The sequence below is a fragment of the Gopherus evgoodei genome, chromosome 1 (assembly GCF_007399415.2).
Source record: "Gopherus evgoodei ecotype Sinaloan lineage chromosome 1, rGopEvg1_v1.p, whole genome shotgun sequence".
NCBI classification, from domain to species: Eukaryota; Metazoa; Chordata; order Testudines; family Testudinidae; genus Gopherus; species Gopherus evgoodei.
Window position 1 is genome coordinate 362,708,238 of NC_044322.1, and position 19,458 is coordinate 362,727,695.

Below are 19,458 nucleotides of genomic sequence, written 5' to 3' on the forward strand. Positions count from 1 at the left end.
TCACACCCCGCTTCTCCCGCACCTCCCACTTCACCTGCACCTCCCTCCTGTATCCTCCCCCAGTCCTGTCCTCCCACACCTCCCTCTTCCCCTGCCCCTCTTCTCCCCCAACCCTCCTGACCCTGCTTCTCCTCCTTCACCCTCCTCCGCGGGTACATCACACCCCTCTTCTCCCACACCTCCCCCCTGTATCCTCCCCCAGTCCTGTCCTCCTGCACCCCCCTTTCCCCTGCCCCCTTCTCCTCCAACCCTCCTGATCCCCCCGTCCTCCTTCACCCTCCTCCGCAAGTACATCACTGTCATAACCTAGTCCCAGATTTGGACCTTAGTGTCCAAAATGTGGGGGTTAGCATGAAAACCTCCAAGCTTAGTTACCAGCTTGGACCTGGTAAAGCTGCCACCACCCAAAAAATTAGAGTGTTTTGGGGCACTCTGGTCCCCCGAAAAACCTTCCCTGGGGACCCCAAATCCCTTGAGTCTTATAACAAAGGGGAATAAACCATTCCCCCCCCCTTCTCCCTTCCAGGTGTTTCCTCCCTAGGTTCCTGGAGAGATACACAGAAGCAAGCTCCGTGAATCTAAACAGAGGGACTCCACCCTCCCCGTTCCCAGTCCTGGAAAACAGAATTACCGAGAGCTAATCTCTCCTCCCCCCTCACCCAGAGGGAATGCCAAGTCAGGCTAGTAAATCTAACACACTCAGGTTTCCCCCTGACTTCTTCCTCCCACCAATTCCCTGGTGAGCACAGACTCAATTCCCTGGAGTTCCCCACTAAAGAAAAACTCCAACAGGTCTTAAAAAGAAAGCTTTATATAAAAAGAAAGAAAAAGTACATAAAAATGGTCTCTCTGTATTACGGTGACAAATACAGGGTCAATTGCTCAAAAGAAATATTGAATAAACAGCCTTATTCAAGAAGAATACAATTCAAAGCACTCCAGCAACTACACACATGTAAATACAAAAAAAACATATAAATCACTATCTGATCTTTTGTACTTACAACTGGGAAACAGGAGATTAGAAAGGCAGGAAACAGAAATCCTCTCATAGCCGAGAGAGAGACAGGCAGAAGACCAAGAACAAAGGATTCACACACAAACTTCCCTCCACCCAGATTTGAAAAAGTCTTGTTTCCTGATTGGTCCTCTGGTCAGGTGTTTCAGGTTACTTCTTTCCAGGTGAAAGAGACATTAACCCTTAGCTATCTGTTTATGACAATCACACCCCACTTCTCCTGCATCTCCCACTTCACCTGCACCTCTCCCCTTGTACCTTCCTCCAACCCTGTCCTCCCGCACCTTCCCCTCCCCCTGCCCCTCTTCTCCCGCAACCCTCCTGATCCCCCTCTCCACCTCCTCCTTCCTCTGCGGATACATCACACCCCACTCCTGCATCTCCCACTTCACCCGCACCTCTCCCCTTCTACCCTCCCCAGCCCTGTCCTCCCACACCTCCCCCTTCCCCTGCCCCTTTTCTCCCACAGCCCTCCTGATCCCCCCTCTCCTCCTCCTCCACGGGTACATCACACCCCACTTCTCTGCCAGTGTTGGGCCCCCAAGCGCCCCCACACCTGCTCCACTGCCTGAACCCTCTTTACTAGATCACCATCCCTTGCCGGGTACAAGGTTTGAGGGTGAGTCCTTGAGCCTTCCATGTGCACTTGGAGCACTAAAGATGGGGTTTCGGGGGATAGAGGTGGGGGGGATGAGAATTATACTAAAGTGAAATAAAAATAGGAGAAAAGGTTTGATTCCCACTGCAAAGAATGGGGATTACTGTGGTGAATGAGGAGGTCACGTTTGGGGGGGGAGCCCAGGGCTGGGGCGGCAGAGGGTGGGGGAGGGCACTGGTGGGGGGGAGCCGAGGGCTGGGGTGGGGGGCAGCCAAAATTTTTTTGCTTGGGGTGGCAAAAAACCTAGAGCCGGCCCTGGGGAGGAGAACGTGCCTTTCATTTCTGTGCACCTGCTTCCCCCTGTAAATGGCTGAGCTTTGGCAACGAGTTACAATTATTGGGCCAAACCCTTTCTCAGTTTCTGTTCAGTCTGATGCTTTGTCTCAGGATCTGATCATCCAATGAGCGTTTGTCCTACAAGCAGAGTTTCGACGGAATGAGCTCTCAGGTTTACCTGGAGAATTTCAATTAGGCTCAGTTGAATTTAGCTCTTGAACAAACTCACATGTTATTTTCCTGATTCACCACCAGGCTCTTAAAAACAATGGGTCAAAACCTACTCTCAGTTCCACGCCCATGCAACGCTATTGCCGTCTGTGGAATTGAATGCAGGGATCCAACAGACGGCAGAACTTGGCTTTGTATCCTCAAACACAAAGGAGTAGAGCTGGTTTAACTTAGGAGGAGACTTTGGCCCTGGAGAGAACTCTCAGGGTCACAGTGAGTTTCATGCAATATCTCTGGTCTCCTGACCCACCCCTCTCTGCAGAGTTGCTACTGAAATATGTTGTCAGTTGGCTAGTGACATACAAAGGAGGCAAACCACACATCCAGCACTCACCTGCAGGTCATCTATCAAGATGGAATAGCAAATGCCATTGGACTCTAGGAAGATTTTGACGGCTTGAAGGCTGGCGAAGGGAACTCGTACATCTATAGGAACGTCTTGGCCTCCAGGTCCCCGCCAGAAATCCAGCTGGCAAAGAGTGTAAGAACATAAGAGTGGCCACACTAGGTCAGACCAAAGGGCCATCTAGCCCAGTATCCTGTCTTCTGACAGTGGCCAATGTCAGGTGCCCCAGAGGGCATGAAAGAACAGGTAATCATCAAATGATCCATCCCCTGTCGCCCCTTCCCAGCTTCTGGCAAACAGAGGCCAGGGACACCATCCCTGCCCATCCTGGCTAATAGCCATCAATGGACCTATCCTCCATGAACTTATCTAGTTCTTTTTTTGAACAGAGACAAAACAAATAACCATTAGCAGTCTTAGAAATATTTGGACCTGTCAGCCAGCCAGGGGTGCTTTTGAGTGCACTGTTGAGGTACTTAGCTGCATGAAATCAGATGTTTCCCTAGTGTAATTCAATGAGGGGGAAGCTAGCTAAGGAGGGAGGGATAGCTCAGTGGTTTGAGCATTCGCCTGCTAAATCCAGGATTGTGAGTTCAATCCTTGAGGGGGCCACTTAGGGATCTGGGGCAAAAATCTGTCTGGCAATTGGTCTTGTTTTGAGCAGGGGGTTGGACTAGATGATCTCCTGAGGTCACTTCCAACCCAGATATTCTATGGACAAGTCCCTACATAGTGAAAGACCTAATAGTTGTGTAAGGGTTTTAGCTCAGGGAAGGCATCAATTCACTCCTGAGGTGAGATGGAGCTATCATAAGGGCTGAGCAAACTTAATAGGTGCCTCCAGAGATGAAGAGAGGTATTAAGAAGTGAATGGCAAATATAATTCCTAAGTGAGGGACATGTGCATTAGTGTCAAGTATCAGAGTAGCTGTGTTAGCCTGGATCTGTAAAAGCAGCAAAGAATCCTGTGGCACCTTATAGACTAACAGACATATTGGAGCATGAGCTTTCGTGGGTGAATACCCACTTTGTCGGATGACATGCATCTGACGAAGTGGGTTTTCACCCACAAAAGCTCATGCTCCAATATGTCTGTTAGTCTACAAGGTGCCACAGGACTCTCTGCTGCATGTGCATTAGTAAAATTCAGCCATTTCAGCTGCAAACTTTTGTCTCAGTTCTGTTTAGAGTTGGGATCTTGTGGCGCTCTTTACCTCAAAGCAGCAACCCCCAGCTCCACCCCCGTCTGTGTAAGTGTGACATATTTTATACAAAGCATGTCATGGAAGATATCGTATGCAAGCTCATGATCTGCTGAAACCCTCTGTTCTGTATATGTCTAGCATGTCTAGCATGTATCAAGTTATGAGATTTTGCTGTATGGTTGCTACTGAAATATGTTGTCAGTTGGCTAGTGACATACAAAGAAGGCAAATCACGCCCAGGAGGGCATTCAGTGACCATTAATCAGCAGGGGAGTTGTAATCAAGGGATTTACAATGCAATGACTGTTGCACAAGCACCACACAATGGGGGCCTGCTGGACTGTATGGTTCAGTTGCACAAGACCACACCAGGAAGATCGCTGTAACTCAGGGAAGTTTTCTGAGTGGCTCTGGGAGCAATCCCGCAATCTAGCTGGGTGAGGGGCTCCACACGCTGTTGTGCTGCGTGATAACAGCACCCGGAGGGGTTTGCTGCTTGGCACTAGCAAAGCATCTTGAGAGAGAGCCGAGGTTGGAAAGTTAAGGGGGCAGACCAGTACCCCAGTTCCAAGTTGTACCCCAGGGGTCCCATCACAGATCTCAAACCCTTCTGGGGGGGGCATGTTTGAAATCTGAACCTAGTGATGGATTCCAAGTTCTAACATGCCCCTCCCTTTATAATGGGCCACACCTGAGCCTCGGTTCCAAAAACCTCCCCACTAGGGGTGCACATGAGACATTTTTCTGGATCTGATCCCATCTCTAGATTAAATCCCTGTGGGGGTTGCACAACCTGAGGTTCACCCCGAAAGTCAAAGCAGAGCTCAGTTGGAATGGACTAGTTTCCCTTTGCTGTGCGCTGAAACCATCAACTGTCTCCAAGTTCACTCAAAGGCTTTTAAGTTCATTCAAAGGCTTTTAACCCTTCCCATGAACCCAAGGGTCTGAGGCTCCTCTCCCACCGTGCAAATCAGGAGTGAATCCACTGCAGTTAATGGACTTACATTGGTCTAAGTGAGCGCTAACTCAGGCCTGGGGCAGTCTAGGCTAGCCAGCCATTAAGAGCGACTTGCATTGTGTCTTTAAGACCAAGGGCCCAGCTTGCCATGAGGCCAGATTTGAGTTTCTTAGCAAAAGTGTGGCACAGATTTTATATGCTGATCACCCCTGCACACACACACATTATCTGTTCTCTTATTCATCTCACCTCTGGCTCCCGAATGCATCACAGCGGGATATCAAACCTAGCATGAAGAGCCCCGCTGGACCATGAAGCAAGCTGAAAGGAGCTAGGTGTCCCTTCCTAACTGCTTAGCTTAGGCCAAGACTTAAGGAGATCCTGTGTGGGGGCAACTAAGCAGTGCAAGCTGGGTGAGTCAGGCTGGGGGCTAGAGAGAGCCATCACATCCCGCAGCCTCAGTAAAGCATCCCCTTGCTACTGGTTGTAACAGACTCCTGCTGCCTCTTTCCCTTGAGGGACAGGGCAGAAGATGTTTTCTTACCTAGCACAGGTGCATGGAGAGTTTTTTAACTTTATCTGCTCTGCTCCAGGATGGGAATCCTGGGGTTTCCCTCGCCACTGCAGCCCCCTCATAATGGAGAGGCAGAAGGGAGCGTGGGGAAGCAAAGGAGGAGCTGGGAGAATAGGGAATTCGCCCCCAGCGGTGCATGAAAAGTAAACTAAGCTCCTCTCTCTGCTTTGCACACAGCACGGGAGAGCCGGAGAGGCGCAGCAGCATCTGTTGGGTTATGTCTGAAACGAAGAGCTCACCAGGGCTGAACTGTAATGTTCCAAACACTGGGCAGCTCCCAAGCAGGGAATGAGGCTAAGGGTCATGGGCAGGCAGCTTTTGAGGCTTTTGGGAGGCACTTGTTCCATTTGGAAATTAAAGGAACAGAGAGTGACAGTGAGAGAGAAATACAGACATCTAAAGCCCCTGAGTGCCTTAGCACCCAGTGAGCAGAATGGACCTAGAATCTCACGGTTTTGCTGTTCGCAGGCAGGGGAGACAGGACAGAAGAGACAAGTGGAAGGAAGGAAACCTGAGGCCCATACAGGGCAAATTCCGACAAAGAGATGGAGGTCTGTTCCCAGGGCATAATTAACACTTTCGGTATTGTTGTTGCACCCATTACAGGCAAACTGCATGTGGCAAAGGCCTTGAAGAGTTAATGAAGCCGCACGGTACCAAAGCACAATCACAGCAGGCACTAATTGTTCCCCTTTCCTGGCAGTCTCAGCAGAGGCCAAGGACTGGATGGCCCTGGACACTGAACTCCTCTAGAAATGGTCCCTCCTGGCCATGGTTGAGCCATATTGCTACGGGCCCATGTGTTACCAGTTCTAGGGATCATTAGCAGCCTCCTGGCCAGGCCTGGCTCCAGGCACCAGCTTAGCAAGCAGGTGCTTGGGGCGGCCACTCCGGAGAGGGGCTGCACATCCAGTTATTTGGCGGCAATTCGGTGGAGGGTCCCTCACTCCCGCTCGGAGTGAAGGACCTCTCTCGCTGAATTGCAGGAGATCACAATTGCGGCGCTTTTTGGGGCCGGGGGGGGGGCTGCTTTGGGCGGCAAAACCCTTGGAGCTGGCCCTGCTTCCAGCCCCAGGGCTGTTAATCTGGTGCCCTTATCAACAGAGGCCTCAGACACGGCTGATCTGTGCTTTCCCATTACCTGCAGCTCCTGCAGCTCCTCCAGCTCCTTCACCTTCTCCACACTGGCTTCATCGGCAACGAAGATACGGAGCACCTGGTTCCTGTAAAGTAAAAGGTTTATCTCTGCACTTTAGATGGTAAACAGTTACAGGGTCTTTCAACTTATAAACAATAGAAAGAAACTTTCTTCAGCAGAAACACAATTTAAGCTACTTCCAGCAAGTACACATATGCAAATGAAAAAGAAAACAAATTAAAAGACTATGACTGCCTTTTCTTACTCACAATTCTGAATAGAGAATAGACTGTAGCAGGGAGATTGGCAGAAACCTGGTTGCGCCTCTAGTCCCGTCCAAGACCCAGAGAGAACAAAGCCAAACCCAAAACCCACAGACAAAGGCTTCCCTCCATGAGATTTGAAAGTATTTTGTCTCCTGATTGGTCCTCTGGTCAGGTGTTTGCATGTCACTGTTTGTTTACCCTTTATAGGTGAAAGAGACATTAACCCTTAGCTATCTGTTTATGACACAGGGGTTCACACACCCATTCGGTTGGGATGTTAGAATGTGGTGTATGCGATGGACATCATCAGGCATCGTACTATTCAGCTCTTGCGTGTGACTTCCCATCCTCAGATCACAAAGCACTTTACCAAGGCAGGTAAGTGCCATTACTCCCATTTTACAGATGGGGACGCTGGACAGGAGAGGACTTGCCCAGGTCAGACAGGAATTCAGTGTCCAAGCCAGGACTAGCACCCAGGTATCTTGATTCTCAGCGCTATGCCTTATCATATGGACCATGCAGTAGCATTAGTCATTCACTGAGTCCCATGGGTGTGCTTGGCATTGACCAAGCTATAGAAGGAAATAGAGTTGTGCCCTGAGCAGTAAGAAGCTCTAGCAGTAAGACCGTACTGCTCGTAACTCCACAGGCAATGGAGTCAGAGAGTTAAAGGCGGGACAGGACCAGATCATCTAGTTTGGGCTCTTAATACACCCCCACCACTCAGCACCAGCAAACTAAACTACCGTGGCACGGGAGTAGTCTCACAGGCAAACCCACTCATGTCTGGTTGGGCTGCAAAGGGATAGTCTCCCCTTGATCACATCAGCAAGAGTTGCACACTTATGTAACAAACCCACATTCCTACGGATACCAAGAACACCTAGAGTTATAATTAATGACAACACAAGTTATGAAAGGTTGGGACACCTGAGGCTTCATGGCTTAAGCCAACCCTTAATTATTAAGGTATGTCTACACAGCCCTCAGCAGCAAGATTCCCAGCCTGGGTCACCAAACTTGGGCTTGCACGACCACTCTAAAAACAGCCATGCAAACAACGCTTTTTAGTTACGACTCTGGTTGGAGCTCGGGCTTGGAAGCTCTCCTGCTTCCTAGGCGTCAGAGCCCAGGCTCCAGGCCAAGCTGCACATCTCCACAGCTTTTTGTAGAGCAGAAGTGCAAGCCCCACAAGTCTGTCACCTCAGCTGCTACAGGCTATGTAGACACACCTTTAGAGACCAGGATGAAACCAGGGGGGCAAGGGGCAGATTACCCCACGTCTGCGACCTTCCTCTGAGGCATCTGCCACTGTCAGGGATGGGATTCTGGATTGGATGGACCTTGGGTCACATCCGGATTGGTCCTTCCTCTGTTTCTGTAGCTATCGCTCACATCCCAGGATTAGAACGCACGTGTGGCAACAGGACATTCAGCCAGCTGTGTGAAACACAGTGAATAGGGACCGCGTCCTAATGGGGAGTCCAGAGACCCCTTCTGAACGTTATAGGGGCCTGACCCAGCAGCAGTGTGCCCTCTAATTTTTCCCCACACGTGTGCGGAATGATTTTTGTTATGTGCCCCAATATGGAGGTGATGTGTGATTTGTGCAGGCTCTGGGGTGGGGCCAAGGATGAGGGGTTTAGGGTGCAGGAGGTTGCTCCGGGGCTATGGCGGGAAGAGAGGACTCCCCCCCAGCTCTCTCTCCCCATAGCAGCACCTGGACTGTGGGGGAGAGGCACCTTTGCCCTGGCAGCTGCAGCTCCAGGGCTGGGGCCGCGGGATAGACGGCTCTCCCCTATCTGCAGTAGGTCCGTGGCTGGGCTGGGGATGGCGGGGAGAGGCATCTCTCCCGGCTGCAGCCTGAGTGCCTGCGAGGTGCATAATAAGCCGCTGCATGGCCACACAGCTTAGAGGGAATTCAGCCCAGCAGTTGGGCCGAACTCTGAGTGCTGGATGCTGTGGTTCTCAAACTTTTGTACTGGTGACCCCTTTCACACAGCAAACCTCTGAGTGCAACCCCCCCCCCCGCCTTATAAATTAAAAACACTTTTCAATATATTTAACACCATTCTAAATGCTGGAAGCAAAGCGGGGTTTGGGGGTGGAGGCTGACAGCTTGCAACCCCTCATATACTAACCTTGCAATCCCCTGAGGGGTCCCACCCTCCCAGTTTGAGCACCCCTGATATATTGGCACATGAAGAGAAGGGAGTTACCTTACATGTTGAAGGCCAATTTAGTCAGGGTGGATGTGGACACCTCCTCATCAATTATTGGGAGTGGACCACATCCACTCTGATTGAATTGGCCCTGTCAACACTGGTTCTCCACTTGTGAGGTAACTCCCTTCTCTTCACGTGCCAGTATATTTATGCCTGTATCTGTAATTTTCACTCCATGCATCTGGAGAAGTGGTTTTTTTACCCACGAAAGCTTATGCCCAAATAAATCTGTTAGTCTTTAAGGTCCCACCAGACTCCTCGTTGCCTTTGTGGACACAGACTAACACAGCCACCCCCTGACACTTGCAGTTCTTATGGGAGCTTTGCCTGAGTAAGGGGTGCAGGAGTGGGCTGGTGACTAATAGCACAGACGTTAGTGTGAGTAAGGGCAGCAGGAGGCAGCCTACCGATGTCCTAGTGCAGAGCATGTTGCCTCTGCTGCAGATGGTCCCTTCAGCAGGGGCACCATTTGGAGAGGCAAGTTTCATACAGGCAGAGTGCTCTCAGCGTGACTGTGGAGGGAGAGTTCCCAGAAGAGAGGTGCTGCTCCCCGTTTGTGCCTCTGGGACAGGCAGAGTGGAAGTATTTTCCTTACAAACAGAGGCAGGGTGATTAAGATAAGGAAGGGCTGGTGATTAAATTAAGGATCTGGAAGTTAGATGAGCCTGTAAAACAGGAATCCCTCTTCAGGGGGTGAGGAGGTGTTGATGGGACGCAGAAGAAATACAGCTAAGCCCTCTGAGCCAAGTTTACATTTAGAAAAGAGGGAGTTTTGAGGGGTGCATGTGAAAAGAAGGGGACCAAAAACCCAGGGAAGGGCAAGCAGCGGTACAGAGACATTCCCACTCTACCTGTGGTGCTTATGTGGCCCCATCACCATAATGCTTGAGTGCCTCACAATGTCCTCGCAGCCCCTCTGCGGTCGAGCAGTGCTGTTATCCCCATTGTACAGATGGTGCACTGAGGCATAGAGAGACGAACAGCCAGATTTTGAAAGGTATTTAGACACCTAGAGGGATTTTCAAAGGCACCTAGAAGGTGAAGTGTTTTGTAAACCCCACTAGCTGCCTAGCTGCACCTTTGAGTGCCTACAAATCTTAGAAATTCTGTTCCTAAGGGACTGGACCAGGGCCAGCCTTAGGGAAAATGGCACCCTGGGCAAACTTGTATTTTGGTGCCACCCTATCACCGCTGGCCCCCTTGCGCTCCCCACCCTCCATCACCTTCGGGCCCCACTGTCTCCTTCCAATGCTTAATTTGTATTGCAAGAGGTGCCAGAGCTCAGCCCCGGGTGATCTGATAGCAGAGGCTGCTGGCCGGGCACCCAGCTCTGACGGCATCGCCACCGCCAGCAGCAGCATGGAAGTAATGGAACATGGTGTATTTCCAACCTTGCTTCTGCGCTGCTGATGTGGCTCATAGTGCCTGGTGCTCGGCACGTGGCTCTACGGGGGCTGCGTCTTGCCAGAGCCCACGGCCCTCCCTCTGGCCACTCCTGGCTCACCAGGGGCACCATTTCAGATTCTGGGAGGGTGGGGCAACTTTAACTGTGATTCCAGGGGCTACTTAGGCACCTGAAAACTTGAGGGTTGGGGGCGGGGGGATTGGGGTTTTTTTGGCAGATAATTTAGGAATTAGCTGACATGAGCGCAGTATCTAATTCCCATAGAAAGAAAGAAAAAATATACACAAACACCAATTACAGCCATATTTTAAGTGTATATGTAAATTTAGAAGCATCAGGAGATAATACAGCAAAATATTGCCAATCCCAAACCTTGAGGTATCAGTTCTGGAGCTCTCAGAAACACACATTTGATACTTCGTACACTCTCTCTTTAGGAGAGAGAAAGCAAAATAAATGAAATCTGCTTACTTTCTCTAACAGATACACTCTGCGTTACTGCCATTAGCTACAATATTTTATTCAATTGTTTTCTACGCCACTAAAAATGCGTAGACTTAATTTTAACATACATGATTAAGGTGGGTTGTTTTCCTCTCTCTCTTATTAAGAATTGGAATTTATTTGTCTAATTATTTTGGCATTTATGTTTACCGATCACAGTCATGTATGTCAGCAGACAGGCTCCTAGAAGCAGCTTGGCCAGGGGCAGAAGCTACAAAGAAGAGCAGTGGGGCACCCCCTAGTCTGGAAGTATCCCCTTAGAACAGTGTCCTGGGCAGTCACCCAGCCTGCTCATCCCTAAGGCTAGCACTGCACTGGCCTAAGATCATGCAGGAAGTCCATGGCGGGAATAGAGCCCATGTCTCTGGGGGGGCTGGCTCTCTAGCCACTGGATAAGAGCGGCTCCAGGCCCCAGCACGCCAAGCGCATGCTTGGGTCGGCAAGCTGCGGGGGGTGCTCTGCCGGTCGCTGCGAGGGCGGCAGGCAGGCTGCCTTCAGCGGTTTGCCTGCGGAGGGTCCGCTGATCCCATGGCTTCGGCGGACCCTCCACAGGCAAACCGCCGAAGGCAGCCTGCCTGCCGTGCTTGGGGCGGCAAAAACCCTAGAGCCGCCCTGCCACTGGACCAGCCTATCTCTTTGCTATGTGCTGTAAACAAAGAGGATTCTGATAGACGGGATCAACACCAAACTGGCCAGTGCTCTGAGACTCCAGCAATCAGCCCTAGGAGATTGGGAAGGATGTCGTGGTTGAGAGCATGAAAAGCAGCACAGGGTCAGGAAGGATGAAGAAAGAAAGAGAGAGAATGAGAGTCAGCTGAAAGGAGATCACTTAACCCCCAAGGGGTGGCAGATTTTGCCCCAGGCTGGGTCATAGAGCAATGCCTGTTGTGCAATTTTAACTGAAAACCATTTTGTTTTGTCATTTTTTGTTCCAAGTCCCAGAAAAGGAAGGAATGAGAAAGCGTCGTGTGAGCATCAGCTGTGTTTATGTCTCAAATTCTTAGGGTTTCAGCTGTATCCAGGCCCATTGCAGAGCAAAGAACAGAAATTGCCTCCCCAGAGTCCATAAAGTCGACGATTATCGTCATGATTTTTATTATTCACTGGGCACCAACTGTGCGCTCAGCACTGTTCAGCACATACCCAAAAATGTCATCCCTGAGCCAAAGCATATAAGATGTGTAGCCCTGGGTAAGATGGGTCAGATATCTAAGTATGCAGGGCTAGCTTTAGGGCGATTCAGCCGATTCCCCGGAATCGGTCCCCGGTCCCCTAAGAGGGCCCCGCAACGTCCCAAAGGAGCTGCCACTGAAGTCCTAGCACTGTTGGTGGCGTCAGCTCAATCGTTGCTGCTGTCTTCGGCGGCATTTTGGCGGAAGGACCTTCCTCCGCGGCAGCGATTGAGCTGCCGCCGAAGACAGTGGAGGGAGTTTGGCAGCAGCTCCTTCGAATCAGGCGCCATGATGCCTAAATCCGGCCCTGTAAGTATGAAGTGTATAGTTATTGAGAACATGTTAATGTCTATGAGTGGAAGCACAGATGGCAATTTACTTAATTAAGAACTAAAAGATTTGACCCTCCAACTCTTTTTCCAAGAGAAAGAGCTGCCCAGAGCTCCTGTGCCTGTTTCCTTTCTTGTCTGCAGTGGGCCTGGTATACCTCGGAAGTCTCAATTTTTTTCTCAACTTTGAAAGGTGGAATGTTCTTGGTGTTTGGTTTTAAATAGTCTCCTGTGAGAACTGCAACCCAGTCGCTGCAGTGTTGTGTTTAAGGCTCTTCAGGAAAGTAATTAGCCTTTAAACAGAAGTGAAAGTGGCGCTGCCAATTGTCATGATTTTTGTCGGGAGTATCATGATAATTATTGTCTTCCTTAAAGCCCCAGCTCCTGGAGTCAAGTGGATATGTGCTGATTTCAGTCTTCATTCTTAAAGGAAAATGAAGTTTCTATCCCTTGTAGCTGTGGAGAAAGCACTCCCAAATGTGATCCCCCCCCCCAGGGTCCCTACAGGCTCAAAAAGCAGGCGTCAAAAAAAATCTATTATTTTTACAAAATCTCATGATTTGTAAAGCCAATCTCATGATTTTTGGTGAGTCTGATTCATGATTTTTGAACATTTGGGGGTGGCAATACTGTGAAAGTGACTTGAAAATGTCACTTTCACTCCTGTTTAAAGTCAGTGTCTCATCTGTTATTTGTAGTGAGGTAAGAACCCTAGAGCTCCAGGCAGGTGCAGCATAAACTCATGGGGCCTTGTCCTAGTAGGATGTTTCCAACAGTTAAATGAGCTATTCCAAGTTTGGTGAACTTTGAAAAAGTGATAAAAAGTCATCTAGACTTTTCCACAATTGTTTCACTTGTTGTATTCAAGAGTTAGTAGCAAAGTAAGAATATACATTCAATTTTTAAACCTAACCATTGTCCCTTAAGTCAGTGGTTTTCAAAAAATTTTTCTGGGGACCCAGTTGAAGAAAATTGTCGCTGTCCATGACCCAGTGGAGCTGGAGATGAGGAGTTTGGGGTGTGGGAGGGGCTCAGGGCTAGGGGGAGAGGGTTGGGGTATGGGAGTGAGGGCTGCCGGGTGGGGCTGAGAATGAGGGGTTCAGGGTGTGGAGGGGGTTCTGGGCTGGGGCAGGGGGTTCAGGTGTGGGAGTGGGGTCAGGGCTCTGGGCTGGGGGCACAGTCTCTGGAGTGGGGCCAGGGATGAGGCGTTTGGGATGCAGGAAGGGGTTCCAGGTTTGGGGGGGGGCTCAGGGCTGGCACAAGGGGTTGGGGTGTGGGAGGGGATCAGGGCTCTGGGCTGGGGCTATCGATGAGGGGTTTGGGGTCTGGGCTGGCGAGGGCTCAGGGATGGGGCTTGGGGTACAGGAGGGGGTCAGGGCTCTAGGCTGGGGATGAAGGGTTTGGGGTGCAGGAGGGGCGCCAGGTTTCGGGGAATGCTCAGGACTAGGGCAGGGGATTGAGGTGTGGTCATGAACTTACTTCCAGGGCCTCCCGGTCAGCGACACAGCCAGGGTGCACCACAGACCACATTGCGACCTGGAAGAGGCCAGCAGCAGGTCTGGCTCCTAAGTGGAGGGCGAGGTGTGCAAGTGGCTCCGTGCAACTCTCACCTGCAGGCAAACCCTCCTGCCAATTCCCTTTGGCCTGGAGTGCGGAGTGACTCGGTGACTATGGGCATTTATCATAGTGACATGTAGTCTAGTGGATAAAGTGGTGAACTGAGACTCAGGAGAGTTGTATTCTAATCCTGGTTCTGGGCTGCTGTTTAACCTGCTCCACTTGCCCAATTAGTAACATGGGGATAATGCTGCTGACGTCCTTTGCAAAGCCCTATGATGATGACAGGTGCTGCGTAAGAGCTTGTGGCCATTATTTTATGTTTCTATACTTGTAACTTCTTCCATTCAAAACGTTTCCTGGGACAGAATGCTCCTCTCATTTCATTCTTATGTCGCCAGCCATTCCCTGAGATGAGGATCTACTGAAAGTTCTAGGTTTCAGAGTAGCAGCCCTGTTAGTCTGTATCCGCATTACTGTGCTAATAAGTGATGGTCACATAAACACCACCCTATATCGGAAACCTGCTGATCACTAAACTTACCTACATGCCTCCAGCTTCCATCCAGACCACATCACACGATCCATTGTCTACAGCCAAGCTCTAAGATACAACTGCATTTGCTCCAATCCCTCAGACAGAGACAAACACCTACAAGATCTCTATCAAGCGTTCTTAAAACTACAATATCCACCTGCTGAAGTGAAGAAACAGATTGACAGAGCCAGAAGAGTACCCAGAAGTCACCTACTACAGGACAGGCCCAACAAAGAAAATAACAGAATGCCACTAGCCATCACCTACAGCCCCCAACTAAAATCTCTCCAGCGCATCATCAAAGATCTACAACCTATCCTGAATGATGATCCCTCACTCTCACAGATCTTGGGAGACAGGCCAGTCCTCGCTTACAGACAACCCCCCAACCTGAAGCAAATACTCACCAGCAACCACACACCACTGAACAAAAATACTGACCCAGGAACCTAGCCTTGCAACAAAGCCCAATGCCAGCTCTGTCCACATATCTATTCAAGTGACACCATCATAGGACTTAATCACATCAACCACGCCATCAGGCGCTCATTCACCTGCACATCTACCAATGTGATATAGACTCATAGACACATAGACTCTAGGACTGGAAGGGACCTCGAGAGGTCATTGAGTCCAGTCCCCTGCCCTCATGGCAGGACCAAATACTGTCTAGACCATCCCTAATAGACATTTATCTAACCTACTCTTAAATATCTCCAGAGATGGAGATTCCACAACCTCCCTAGGCAATCTATTCCAGTGTTTAACTACCCTGACAGTTAGGAACTTTTTCCTAATGTCCAACCTAAATCTCCCTTGCTGCAGTTTAAGCCCATTGCTTCTTGTTCTACCATTGGAGGCCAAGGTGAACAAGTTTTCTCCCTCCTCCTGATGACACCCTTTTAGATACCTGAAAACTGCTATCAGGTCCCCTCTCAGTCTTCTCTTTTCCAAACTAAACAAACCCAATTCCTTCAGCCTTCCTTCATAGGTCATGTTCTCAAGACCTTTAATCATTCTTGTTGCTCTTCTCTGGACCCTCTCCAATTTCTCCACATCTTTCTTGAAATGCGGTGCCCAGAACTGGACACAATACTCCAGTTGAGGCCTAACCAGCGCAGAGTAAAGCGGAAGAATGACTTCTCGTGTCTTGTTTACAACACACCTGTTAATGCATCCCAGAATCATGTTTGCTTTTTTTGCAACAGTATCACACTGTTCACTCATATTAAGCTTGTGGTCCACTATGACCCCTAGATCTCTTTCTGCCATACTCCTTCCTAGACAGTCTCTTCCCATTCTGTATGTGTGAAACTGATTGTTCCTTCCTAGGTGGAGCACTTTGCATTTATCTTTATTGAACTTCATCCTGTTTACCTCAGACCATTTCTCCAATTTGTCCAGATCATTTTGAATTTTGACCCTGTCCTCCAAAGCAGTTGCAATCCCTCCCAGTTTGGTATCGTCCGCAAACTTAATAAGCGTACTTTCTATGCCAACATCTAAATCGTTGATGAAGATATTGAACAGAACCAGTCCCAAAACAGACCCCTGCGGAACCCCACTTGTTATACCATTCCAGCAGGATTGGGAGCCATTAACAACTACTCTCTGAGTACGGTTATCCAGCCAATTATGCACCCACCTTATAGCAGCCCCATCTAAATTGTACTTTCCTAGTTTATCTATAAGAATATCATGCGAGACTGTATCAAATGCCTTACTAAAGTCTAGGTATATCACATCCACCGCTTCTCCCTTATCCACAAGGCTCGTTATCCTATCAAAGAACGCTATCAGATTAGTTTGACATGATTTGTTCTTTACAAATCCATGCTGGCTATTCCCTATCACCTTACCACCTTCCAAGTGTTTGCAGATGATTTCTTTGATTACCTGCTCCATTATCTTCCCTGGCACAGAAGTTAAACTAACTGGTCTGTAGTTTCCTGGGTTGTTTTTATTTCCCTTTTTATAGATGGGCACTATATTTGCCCCCTTCCAGTCTTCTGGAATCTCCCTCGTCTCCCATGATTTCCCAAAGATAATAGCTAGAGGCTCAGATACCTCTTCTATTAACTCCTTGAGTATTCTAGGATGCATTTCATCAGGCCCTGGTGACTTGCAGGCATCTAACTTTTCTAAGTGATTTTTTACTTGCTCTTTTCTTATTTTCTCTTCTAAACCTACCCTCTTCCCGTAAGCATTCACTATACTAGACATTCCTTCAGACTTCTCAGTGAAGACCGAAACAAAGAAGTCATTAAGCATCTCTGCCATTTCCAAGTCTCCCGTTACTGTTTCCCCCTCCTCATTGAGCAGTGGGCCTACCCTGTCCTTAGTCTTCCTCTTGCTTCTAATGTATTGATAAAAAGTCTTCTCGTTTCCCTTTATTCCCATAGCTAGTTTGAGTTCGTTTTGTGCCTTTGCTTTTCTAATCTTGCCTCTGCATTCCTGTGTTATTTGCCTATATTCATCCTTCGTGATCTGACCTAGTTTCCATTTTTTATATGACGTCTTTTTATTTTGTAGGTCACGCAAGATCTTAAGGGTAAGCCAAGGTGGTCTTTTGCCACATTTTCTATCTTTCCTAACCATCGGAATAACTTGCTTTTGGGCCCTTAATAGCATCCCTTTGAAAAACTGCCAACTTTCCTCAGTTGTTTTTCCCCTCAGTCTTAATTCCCATGGGACCTTACCTATCAGCTCTCTGAGCTTAGCAAAATCCTCCTTCCTGAAATCCATTGTCTCTATTCTGCTGTACTCCCTTCTACCCTTCCTTAGAATTGAAAATTCTATGATTTCATGATCACTTTCACCCAAGCTTCCTTCTACTTTCAAATTCTCAACAAGTTCCTCCCTATTTGTTAAAATCAAGTCTAGAACAGCTTCCCCCCTAGTAGCTTTTTCAACTTTCTGAAATAAAAAGTTGTCTGCAATGCAGTTCAGGAACTTATTGGATAGTCTGTGCCCCGCGGTGTTATTTTCCCAACATATATCTGGATAGTTGAAGTCCCCCATCACCACCAAATCTTGGGCTTTGGGTGATGATGAATGAACTAGCTCACGTGCCAGCAATGGTACATTGGCCAAACCAGACAGTCTCTACGCAAAAGAATAAATGGACACAAATCTGACATCAGGAATCATAACATTCAAAAACCAGTGGGAGAACACTTCAACCTCTTTAATCACTCAGTGACAGACTTGAAGGTGGAAATTTTACAACAAAAAAACTTCAAAAACAGACTCCAAAGAGAGAATGCTGACTTGAATTAATATGCAAATTAGACACAATTAACTTAGGTTTGAACAGAGACTGGGAATGGTTGGGCCATTACACTAATTGAATCTATTTCCCCATGTTAAGTATCCTCACATCTTCTATGGGTCATCTCGATTATCGCTTCAAAAGTTTTTTTTCTCCTGCTGACGATAGCTCGTCTCAATTGATTGGCCTCTTACAGTTGGTTTGGCTTCTTCTGCCATTTCATGTTCTCTGTGTGTATAAATATCTTCTTGCTGTATGTTCCAGTCTATGCATCCAATGAAGTGAGCTGTAGCTTATGCTCAAATAAATTTAGTCTCTAAGGTGCCACAAGGACTCCTGTTCTTTTTGCTGAAAGTTCTAGTTGCTCTGGGTATAATCTAGTTCATTCATTAGTATCTATATTAAAGGGTCTGTCCCAGGCATTTGCAAGACACCCGTCACCCCAATATGTGGGCACACAGTGGTGCTTGGACTGAAGCTAGCAGAACCCTCCTACAATACTGCCCTCCCCCGCAGCATGACTCAATACAGCTGCAGTTCACAGAATTACAGCAAAGTGGGGCAGGAAGGGCCCTCATGTGGACATCTAGTCCAGCCCCCTGCGCTGAGGCAGGACCAGGTACCCCTAGACCATCCCGCAGTGGCTGGAGCGCTGTGGGTTGCTTCTTCATAACAGCTACTGACAAGGTTAAACTGGATTCCCTCTTCAAGCAATAACTTGACTTTTCTCCTCACCTACCACCCCATCTTGTCCAGCTGCCTCCTGAGCTCCCTCTAGATTGCAGATGCTCACCCCTGCTCTGTTCTATTAGCATCTGATCCATCTTTCACTTTCCGCAGCTTGGATTACAAGCAGCACATTCTCTGCTAAAAGAAGCAAATCTTCTTCCAGCTGCAGCTCACCCTGCGGCCGGGGTGGGGTTTGAAACCCCCAGGACCTGACACTACCCCTTTAACTAACTTCTCTGTCACATCAATTTGCAAGGCCACACAGTAACTTCAAACCCATCCAAGGAGGAAGATCCCTGCAGGTTAAACTTCCATCTACCTACCCGACAAAGGACTCCCTGCTGAAGGCAGCAGCCAGGAGAGCAGCAAACACCAACAGCCCCTTCATTTTCAGCTGAGCAGGATGCACACTGGGAGATGGAGGCATTTTAAATATTGCTCCTGCCCTGGGCTGGCTCCAGCTGTAACCTTGTGCCACAGCTCGGCTCTCAGGATGTGTCAACAGAGCTCTGCCGCCCCAGCCGGCCTCTTTCCCATGGCTCAGCGCCCTGCCCTGTCAGGAAAGCGCCGACACCTTCTGTTCCTGCCTGATTGATGCCCAGGGACCGTGCCACCTGGAAAAGTGGCAATATTTGTCATCACTGTGGTGGGCCTCAGTGTGATAGGATGGGAAGACAGATCCACCCCCCCACACATACACACACCCTGTGCCCCTCGCTTTGCAATCCCACCACTTGCTTGCAGCATGCAGACAAGAGGAAACAGGGCTATCCCCCATTCCTGCACCACTCGAGCTTGGAGGCAAAGGGCATTCAGACAGTTGGGTGGGTGGAGGAGGGCAGGAGGAGGGGGCCATGTGTGGAGTAGCGGGTGGAGGTTCCCTGTTAAACTGGAGGAGGGGAAGAAACTGTGATCTGCCCCGACCATGATGGAGAAAAGGGGAAGTCAACACAATCCCCCTGGTGAAGAGGCGGGATCCTACCTTGTAATGTTCTGGCTTTGTGTATCTCATGTTGTTTTACTCTCTACTTACTGGCTTCACAGAGCAGCTCAGA

At 49.0% G+C, this 19,458-nt stretch overlaps 1 protein-coding gene across 1 annotated transcript in view; it reads right to left on the reverse strand.

The window, feature by feature from the left end:
- Positions 1–18,830, reverse strand: part of LOC115647706 (carboxypeptidase A1-like) — a 32,076-nt gene extending 13,246 nt beyond the window's left edge. Inside the window, exons 1-3 of the mRNA XM_030554426.1 lie at positions 18,727–18,830; positions 6,408–6,489; positions 2,518–2,652 (exon numbers count right to left, since the gene is read on the reverse strand). Coding sequence (XP_030410286.1) covers positions 2,518–2,652; positions 6,408–6,489; positions 18,727–18,830 — 321 coding nt within the window. The remainder of the gene's footprint in view (positions 1–2,517; positions 2,653–6,407; positions 6,490–18,726) is intronic.
- Between the last annotated feature and the right edge of the window lie 628 nt (positions 18,831–19,458).